The sequence below is a fragment of the Propithecus coquereli genome, unplaced genomic scaffold (assembly GCF_000956105.1).
Source record: "Propithecus coquereli isolate 6110/MARCELLA unplaced genomic scaffold, Pcoq_1.0 Scaffold522, whole genome shotgun sequence".
Classification (NCBI taxonomy): Eukaryota; Metazoa; Chordata; class Mammalia; order Primates; family Indriidae; genus Propithecus; species Propithecus coquereli.
Genome location: NW_012151086.1, coordinates 88,184 through 98,926, shown reverse-complemented (window position 1 = coordinate 98,926; position 10,743 = coordinate 88,184). Strand labels below are relative to the sequence as shown.

The 10,743-nt window shown below is 35.1% G+C and overlaps 1 protein-coding gene across 1 annotated transcript; it reads left to right on the top strand.

Moving 5' to 3' along the window:
- The first annotated feature begins 5,179 nt into the window (after window positions 1–5,179).
- On the top strand, window positions 5,180–6,121 carry LOC105820376 (olfactory receptor 5AS1). Its single transcript, XM_012656850.1, has one exon. It carries the CDS (start codon window positions 5,180–5,182, stop codon window positions 6,119–6,121), a length of 942 nt encoding a protein of 313 aa, XP_012512304.1.
- The last annotated feature ends 4,622 nt before the right edge of the window (window positions 6,122–10,743 follow it).

Below are 10,743 nucleotides of genomic sequence, written 5' to 3'. Positions count from 1 at the left end.
CATGCGCAGATGAGAGGCATGCGCTTTCCTGAGCCTTGGGAGACCTGAGCTTCTGTTGTTCCTTGCTGCCCATCTGTAAGTAACAAACTTGCTTTGTGTAATGTGTGTGTGTGTGTGTGTTTATTCTGCCCCACTAAACTCAAGTAAGTTGGTAGCTACTACATAGTGAACCTGTTTCAAAAATACATAGATTAAAATTGGCAAGGGAAAATGGTATATAGGACAGTTTCCAAGACAACCAGGCACAAGCTTCCAGTGGTCCTTTCCCAGTGGAATCACATAGGCAGCACTTAATTCTCCCAGCAGTGTTTTCAGACAAGAAGTATGAAACAAGGCCAAAGATGCTTACCGTGTCTTTGTGTCCAGGCTTTTACTAAGGGTCAGTCACATAGGCATGGAGAACTCATGTATTTGTCATTAATTACACAGTCTTCAAATGCCCTGCCCTAGAGTTCAAACTGTTACAGCATAGCCCAAAGCCCCAGGTATATAAATATACAGTTAGACATTCATCATAAATCGAGCCATCAGCATAAACTGTTCAGCCTGGGCCCAAGTATACAAAGATGTTCTTATTTGGCAAGATATTCCAAGGTTTCAGAGGTTGTCTCTCATGAGCTGGTCAAGGCCAGTCCTGAAGATCTATGGAATATACAGAGTTCGGGCAGCTCAGGCCCATTGAATAAACCCTTTATTGTACAATACTAATATTAAATACTTACATGCATTATCTGTGTCCTGACAAGAATCTGATGAGCTGTGCAATTATTATTCACAATTTAAAAATTAATACAAGTTAGATTTAAATAAGTAGCTCAAGTTCCCACTGTTGTCAAATTACAAAACTAACATTCAAATTCCGGTTGCCTGAGTCTTACTCCTCTTTAATAGTCAAGGTATATATTTTTTTATGGCACCCAGAAAACTGAGAAACAAATAAAAATGAGAATGCCTGAGAGTCTTCTCAATAGCATTGAGTTTGTACTTTAGAATTCCCCTACATAACTAAATACTTCAAAGTATCTTTAATTATCTGAATTCATAGTGAGAACTGATAGAAATCATAGAATTTATAGGAAAAATTATTTTTTTATTGGCTGGTAGAATTAACAGTTTGTTGTTGTTTTAATTAAAAATCTCTCAGTAGTGAAGACATATGTTATTACTACCCACATTACAGACAATTATGTTCTATTCTTCATCTTTTTCATTTGCAAGAAACCAGCCAAGCCACACCACTAGACACAGAGTAATTGCCTATCCAAGGTCTACTGGGGTTGGGGATTATCTTGGGACGATGCCCCACTTGTTGCAGTCTAGAATATAAATACTCATCCCTTATAAGACTTATTCCCAAAACGTGGAGAAAAATGTTGCCAGCCTCTTGTGAAAAATAAGTTCTACAAATTGAAAGTTCTAGATGGTGCTAAGGTAGGTAGATGATTTATTCCTTAAAGTATCAACAATATGTCTGTTGTGAATGTAGCAAAGAGAATAGATTTACCTGAGATAAAATGTCTCTTTGCTGACTCCCTGTGAGGGTGTTTTTGGTTTGTTCTTGTTTTGTTTTTCAGTTTGCCTGTGTATGTGGGCTGAGGAAGAGGGCAGAGGGTGGTGGTGGCATAGACCTAAGCTTACCTTACCCGTTGAAATTACCAAAAAATCACTGCCTAATTTGTTATGTACTTTATTGCTGTGAAAAGGGAGCTGATTACACCTATTTAAGAATTTTGGGAAATCCAGTGGTCTAATTTATTTTCTGCATCAGGAAGCTAAACCTCAGATTCTATGAGTATGTAATACATATTCATCCACAGTATGGTTAACTATTTTGTGTTTGTTCTTATAAGTACAATCTAGGAGAATTTATGATTTTCAATTTAAATATTGAATTATTAAATACTCATAATGGCATTAATAGTATTAATAATGTATAAAATAAAATTAATCTGTTTTTATGCATCTACAATATATCAAGCCCTATAAAAGGTGCCATAATAATTTATCTAGTTTAATCTTGTTTTCAATCCTATGATGTACTATTATGTTAATTAAATAAACAGGTAAATTTAGCAATAGAGAAGTTCAATGACTTCTAGATGATTAGGTGTCAGACCTGAGGTTAAACTCAAGTTTGCCTAACTCCAAATCCTGTGTGCTTAACCACCACAGCACAATGCCATTTATAAAAGAAAGAGAATAGATTGAATGTAATTAGCTCTAATATTTCTATCATCTACATATCTCCTTCAAAAAGAGTAGCAAATACAAATTCATTAATGGACACCTTTTAGAAATAGAGGGTTTGTCAGATGAGATTTCCCTGAGATCCAGTGGAGTCCAACTCATTTTAGGGTATTTTTCTGATCTCAGTTCAGAGTAGAGTGAAATGAAACATTTAAGAAAAGTGAAGTTGCCCTGGGATGCTCAGTCTCTGAACAATTGACTACAAAAACCCTCTAAACAGTCTTTTAGGTATCATAGAGCTTAAGTAAGAAACATATAACTTTGATCTCATAAAATGTTCATGGGTATGATATATAGACATTAAAATTATTAATATAAATGCCACTTGTTTAGATGAACTTGTGAATGTGATTTAGCCACCCAGTCTGAAAAATGAGTATAAATCAGATTATTCCTAAGATTCCTTTTGGCACTAATATTCTATAGTTAAATACCTGATCATAAAATTTATATAGCAATAGGAAACACTTCAACATCAGAAGCACTGTAATGTTTTGATCAAGAAAGCAGAACTGGGCGGGGTGTGGTGGCTCACGCCGGTAATCCTAGCACTTTGGGAGGCCGAGGTGGGAGGATGGCTTGAGGCCAGGTGTTTGAGGCCAGCCTGAGGAAGAGCGGGACCCCTGTCTCTATGAAAAATAGAAAAATTAGCCAGATGTGGTAGTGTGTGCCTTTAGTCCCTATTCCTCCTTGGTAGCATCCTTTGTTCTCTGAGAGATCTTCCTCTAAGATTTTTGTGTAATATATTGAGTTAACTCTGTCTCCCTGTACTGTTACTCCTGTTATACTCTGCCCTAAGGAGAAAACGGAGAATATTCCAAACATAGCTGTCAATATGATACAATCTGGAATTTGAGCATGTTTCAGGTCAAAAGAGTACAGTGGATGAAACTCTATCAATATTTATTCCTGATGCCTCTTCAAACTTTCAGAATCGCTTATTAAATTCACATCCCTGATCAAAGCAAATATATTAAGGAATGTTTAGCCATAAACATCTTGGGATATATGGGAAATTCATGGAGTGTTCCTTATGTGAGAGACTAAAAGCCACACATAGAAGTTAACAGCCTTTTATGAATGAAAGGTTCTGTGCAAAAAAGGCTCTTCCAAATGGGAAAGACATAGCTTAGTGTTCCACTATAGGGAATAATATTTCTTGAATTTGTTTTGGGGCAAAAAGTTAGAGGCCTTAGAAAGACCAAAGATGTGACCTAGGGTAAGAAACCTCATGCTATATCCTCTTTGTAACAAAACACAAAGCCACGTCTTCTACCTTCAGTGACAAAAATAAATAAATAAATAAATGAGTGAATAAATGAATGAATAAATAAATAACTTGCAGTTGTGATTTAGTAGAGAAATAGCCCTGGCTTTGTAATAAATCTGATGAATGCATGTTATATAGCCATGAAGATATCACTTACTCTCCAAGATGTTTAAAGAAAAATAAATGCTTATTATTATGATTTTAACAAGTGGGTAAAGTAATACTAATAGAAGTTCTCTGCTTTCACTATAGCTCATTTATTGATATTTTTGAAGGACTAATGTCTAGGAATCTCCATTTTTGAAACAACGTATGTACAAAATTAACAGGTAATATGGTTTTTAGAAAGTACAGAAAAACGCTGAGAAAAAAATTACGAATTTTCTTATATCATATATATCACTGATTAACAAAGTTACACTCTTGCCTTATATTTAGAATTTAATTTTTGATTTAGTGTAGGCTCAGGTGCAAAAAACATTAGATGTACTCTTGGTCACGGTTAGTTTTATTTTCCTTATTAATATGAACAATTTCTCTTTGCTCCAAAATATTCCAACACATATTTTAAAGATTGTATAGACATATCATATTCATTTATAAATTACCCACCAATTTATGCTATTCTTGAACATGCATATCTTTGACATAGAAATTAATGTGCTATAAGAAAATGATAAAAGAATGCACACATTTTAAAGCTATTAACATATAGACGAAATTTGTCTTCATTAAGTTTGGATCTAATTATATTCCAGCCATCATTGTATATTTGCCAGATCCTTCAGTAACACTAGAAATAGTTCTTTCTTTCTTTCTTTATTTAGAGACAGGTTCTCGCTCTGTCATGCAGGCTGGAGTGCAGTGGGACAATCAAAGCTCGCTGCATCTTCACACTCCTGGACTTGAGCAATTCCCCCTCTTAACCTCCTGAGTAGCTAGGACTACAGGTGCATGCCATCATACCCACCTATAACTTTTTTGTAGAGACAGGGTCTGGCTATGTTGCCCAGCCTGATCTCAAACTCTTAGCCTCAAGAGATCCTCAGACCTCAACCTCCCACAGCGCTGGGATTGTAGGCAGGACCCACCACACCCAGCCCAAGGCCAAGTTTTAAATATAGTTATCTCTTGCATAACTACCATGATCTAAACTAGTATGGCAAACAATCTCCCAAGATCACAGATGTTCTTCTGTGGAATTATATAATTTAACTATGGACGATTTTCCCCAATATTTTTCTCAACTCTACATGGAAGAATGTGATTTTAGGACTATAAAAATAGAGCTTTGTCTCTAAAGATTTTGCTCTCATTATTCCACCAGGTCTCATCACATGAGCCACATTCATCTCCTTTCAGCTCGAAAAAAACTAACATCATCATGTAAAGTCTATAGCTTTCAAAGAGCATCATGAAACACCACCATCTTCATAACATTTTCTACTAGCAATAATGATCTCTAATTAATTCCTTTTTAAAAAGGATAAAAACAAAACCAAATAATGTTACAGAAAATGCCATATCTTTGATTTTATTAACCTTCTGTTTGCTTCCAATAGACGAGAGAATAAAGATATTTTGAGGTCATCTATAACCCAAGTCGACTCATGTCTTCTGATATCATCTGTTGCCAACAAGAAAAACAAGAAAGCTAAGAAGATGTTGGAGAGTAATTTTACCATGCCAACAGAGTTTATATTTGTTGGATTCACAAATTATCTACCTCTTAGAGTCATACTGTTCTTGGTATTGCTTGTGGCATATATATTAACTGTGGTGGGAAATATGGGCTTAATAATTCTTGTTAATATTAATTCAAGCCTTCAAACCCCTATGTATTATTTTCTTAGCAACTTGTCCTTCTTAGATATCAGCTATTCCACAGCAATTGCCCCTAAGATGCTGGCAAATTTCTTAGCATCCAAGAAGAGCATCTCTCCCTATGGATGTGCACTACAAATGTTTTTCTTTGCTTGTTTTGCTGATGCTGAGTGTCTTATCCTGGCGGCAATGGCATTTGACCGCTATGCAGCCATCTGCAAGCCACTGCTCTATCCTACACTGATGTCTAGGAGAGTCTGTATCTGCTTCGTTGGGTTGGCGTACTTCAGTGGAAGTATGACTTCATTGGTTCATGTCTGCCTCACGTTCAGGTTGCCATTTTGTGGCCCCAATATTGTCAACCATTTTTTCTGTGATATCCCACCTCTCCTGGCTTTATCCTGTGCAGACATCCACATCGATGAGCTTCTGCTCTTTGCCTTGTGTGGCTTCATCCAGACCAGCACTTTTGTGGTCATATTTATCTCTTACTTCTGCATCCTTATCACTGTTTTGAGTATCAAGTCCTCAGGTGGGAGAAGCAAAACATTCTCCACCTGTGCCTCCCATCTGGTAGCAGTCACCTTATTCTATGGAACACTTCTGTTTATGTACTTACGCCCCGTCACCAGCTATTCCCCAGATACTGACAAGGTGGTCGCATTGTTTTATACTGTTGTTTTCCCCATGTTCAACCCAATAATCTACAGCTTCAGAAACAAGGATGTGAAAAACGCCCTCAAGAAACTATTAGAAAGAATTGGATTTTCAAATGAATAAGGATTTGAATCATTTAAGACTAAGGCTTAGCTTGCCCTTCCAATCTCATCATTTCCAGTTATGCCATGAACATCTTACGTGTCAACTATTTTAAATGTATTACATTTTCCAGAAATAAAGTCATTGTTTTGTCCTTAATGCCTTAAAATTTTTTGTTCTCTCTTTCAGAAATGTTCTTTCCAAAATTATTCTACTCTGTAAAACATTACTGAATTAATAAGCAATAATAATTGCTATCCAATATGTGCTCCAAAAATATTGTATGCATTGATTCATTATTTTATTTATCATATTGTATTGAAGGTATATATTGAATTGCCAGTCAATCCCCCATCTCCATATTAGAAGCTTCTTAGCATCAGGGAATGTGTGTATTGGTTTATTTTTTCAATATGTGTATAGCGCCTGATATATTGCACATCCTCCCTACCTGTGTTTTTAAGGGATAGATGGTTGGGATGGATGTATGGATGGGTAGATAGGTGAATGAGTGGGTAAATCTAGCCTTCATTGTTTTGAAAGTATGTCTGGATTTGCATTTATAAAACTTTTATCAACAGGGGAATTTTATTAAATTCAGTGGTAGTGATGATGGTCTTACTGGCTCTCAGATAATCTGGCCCATAACGATAGTCTCATTAATATTATTCAGAGTAAAGTTTTATCACATTGACTCTAGGTTAAACTGATTACTGCAAGACATCCCCTACTCTTTAATTAATAGTGGTTACTTGAGAAAACCAAACAAGTGTGTGCACAATATCAAGATTTTAAACTCTATAAATTACTGATTATTTCTGTGCATGTTACTGACATTGTTTTGAGGCACTATCTTCAAGAAGAGATGAAAAAATGCTCTAGTAATTTTATTCTGTAAATTTGCAATGCAAAACCAATTGAATTATAAGCATTTTTTTCTCCAGGATGAATTTTGATCATCAAATTCTCAGATTTGTTTGTTGTTCCTTTTGATCCTTCAGTCTTTGTTTACTTTTTGTTTTATTTTGACAAAATTGAGGCAACAAACTGTATTCATATGAACACAAAATGTTGTGAATTTTGTAACAATTATGAAAACATAAATGACTAAATTAGGTACATTGAATATAATCTTATACATGGACACAATAAGATATCAGCTACTGAAATGGGTTGTGTTGAGGATTGAATAAACTAATATATGTAAAGCTATTAGTATACATATGATTTGTGGATTAATTATTTTATCTGTACAGGCATACCTCACACTTATTGAGAGTTCAATTCCAGATCACTGCAATAAAATAAATATCACAATAAAATTAGTCACATGAATTTTCTGGTTTTCCAGTGCATAAAATGTTATGCTTAACTATACTATAGTCTACCATGTGTGCAATAGGATTATGTCTAAAATATGTACATACCTTAATTTAAAAATATTTTATTGCTAGGAAATGATAACAATCATCTCAGCCTCAGTGAGTTGTAATGTTTTTGCTGGTGGAGTGTCTTGCCTCAGTATTGATGGCTGCTGACTGATCAGGGTGGTAGTTGCTGAAGTTTGGGTGGTTGTGGAAACTTAAGACAATAATGAAGTTTGTCACATTGATGACACTCCCTTTCATGGAGGATTTCTCTATAGCATTCAATGCTATTTTGATAGCATTTTACCCACAGTAGAACTTCTTTCAAAATTGATTCAATCCTCTCAAATCCTGCCACATCATCATCAACTAAATTTATGTAACATTCTAAATCCTTTGCTGTCATTTCAACCATGTTCATATCATCTTCACCAGGAGTATATTCCATCTCAAGAAACCACTTTCTTTGTTCATCCATAAAAAGCAACTCCTCATCCATTCAAACTGATCGCTTGCTTGAGTTACTATAATAGTGATTTCATAAATGCTAAAGGAAGTGGTTTATAGCATGTGCCATTGATTTCCCTACATTTAATCATATTGTACTTTCTTTGCTTTGAATCTGCAACCATATTCTCACTATGCACCTAACTCCATTCATCCATTGACTGTTTTGTTGAATTTTGAATTTCTATCGTTCTTTTAAGACATGGTAATAGCTTCCATTTGTATCTAAAGGCACTGCACTATTACTCAGTTGAGATCTTCACAACTGTATGTAATTTGTCATAATTCTTGGAATTTTCTGCAATATTTGGATTGACATAAATCTTCATTATTTTATTTCTCTGCATATAAACCTCTGCCTTTATATAACAATATCTAATACATATTAATGAATTAACAACAAAACTTAACAAAATCATCTGCCACCCTCTCCCTTGTTCACTACTGCTTCATTAAAATGGAAGTTATCAAAAAGAATTATAAGACATAATCCATGGATTTATGCTGCTTACTGAATTATTAGAGAGGAAAAAAAATGCATATACACACACACACACACACACACACACACACACATATGCTTTTTTTTAACTTTTAAAAAGAAGATAGACTAATGGCCAACAAACATATGAAAATGAAATAATGTTCAACATCTCTAATCATCAGAGACATGCAAATAAAAACCAAAATGAGATCTCACTTAACTCCAGTGAGAATGGCTTTTATAAAAAAGTCCCAAAATAACAAATATTGGTGTGGATTGAGAGCGATAGGAACACTCATACACTGCTGGTGGGACTGCAAACTAGTACAACCTCTATGGAAAATAATATGGAGATAGCTCAAAGAACTAAGAGTAGAACTACCATTTGATCCAGCAATCCCACTACTGGGTATTTACCCAAAGGAAAAAAAGAAATTCTATTAAAAAGACATCTATACTTGAATGTTTATAGCAGCACAATTCACAATTGCAAAGATGTGGAAACAAGAGAAGGAAGTAAAGGACAAAACAAAATAATATGAAATAATAAAAGACAAATCTTCCTGCATTTGGTGGAGCAATTATATCCAGCATTTGACTGGAAATCCCTATTACATAATATAAAACACAAAAAGTAAATTTCAGGTATAGGTAGGCCTAAATATCAAAGAAGAACAATAAAAAATGAGACAAGAATTTAGCAATGAATGAATGAACAAAGGCATCCAAGTTGGAAAGGAAGAAGTATAACACTCATTATTCTCAGGAAACATTATTCTGTATGTAGAAAATCCTTAGCAATGCATACAACATCAATATACAAAAGTGAAGTGGTAATAGCAAGTAAGCTACCAAAATCCTTCATAATACAGTTTAAGCTGAAGACATAAGCCACAAAACTACCTCTATCAGCAGACACATATTAGACTGGAGGAATAAACATTCAGAAGATAGGAAGTTGGATTTATTTCAAGAAAGCCTTTTAAGAAGTAGTAGTTTTAATTTTCTTTGATGCCATTCTTATAATCCAAGAAAATCAAGGAATTGGAATTTGCATGGAATTGCTAGTAAATCATCTAACATAAAAACATCATTGCACACAGTGGTGTGCTGGCCCCCACTGCTTGCTTCTTGCTTGACCACCTGTGGCTTAACTTGTTCTTTGTTTGTTTGTTTGTTTTTTATTTAAGAGTTTATTGTGCAGAACTGGAAGAGTACCAAACAAACAGAAAAGGGCACATTGCCCCTCAGCATCTGCCAGACCACATTCTGAGAAGTCAGATAAAACCAGCCCCACAGAAAACAACTGCTCTGGAAAACAACCGCCTTTCATTTTTATTTTGCAACAACTGCTTTGTTCTCTATAACTCAAAAAAAAACCCAAGCCACTCATCCTGAGGCCAGCCTTTCTTCCTCCTTTCATGCTGTGCCCTTTCCTCTGTTGGAAAGTAAAATAAACTTGCTTTAAAACCTATCTTAATCTTGAGTTGAGAATTCTTTCACATCCTGCAGTATGAGCCCCCCTAACAGAAGTGGTTTGATATTTTATGCATTTTGCTTTTGTTTTTGGTGTTTTCTGACAACTAGGCCAAAGTAAGATGCTCTCCTGAGAAGCATGCTAATGTACCCTTGCTAAAGTATGAACTCATGTAGGCACCAAAGGCTCTTGCCCCATTAAGGTTTGCTGAAAAATCACCGACATGAGGCAGGTTGATTAATAGAAGGAAAAGGACAAATTTATTTCATTTAACATATACATATGGGAACCTTTGGAATGAAGATTCAATTCTTCAACGAGATGAAGAGGTTTCTAAAGACCAGGGGCTATGGGGAGGGAGAGGAGAAGAGGCTTCACTAGCTAGCAAAGGTGGTCTTGTTATGTAAATAAACCTTAGGAAGTAGCAGCCCTCAGAGAGAAAAAATGTAGATAGTTAAATGGTTCTTTTTAGATCTTGAAAGTATTAGTCTCTCTCTTAATCTTATCTAGATCAGGAGAGGAAAGACCTGGTTGTATTAATGCAGATTCTTTACAGATGCAAATTTCCCCCCACTAAAGACAGCTTTACTGTGTTACTTCTGTCTGTAAGACTCATGACATTCATCCCAAAATATGTCAAAGAAATATATTTGGGGGTAAAATTTTTTAAAATTTCCTTCACAGATGTCACTACGAATTAATTCTGCTGTATTTTCTTCAGAGATCATATATTCTGATTCCCTCCCCCCAACATCTGTCCTACTTTTCTTTCTATATTCATTGTAACATTCAAGAAATTAAATGCCTT

Excerpts from the sequence above, each read along its gene's own strand:
- LOC105820376 (XM_012656850.1), top strand. The coding sequence starts at position 5,180 with ATGTTGGAGAGTAATTTTACCATGCCAACAGAGTTTATATTTGTTGGA.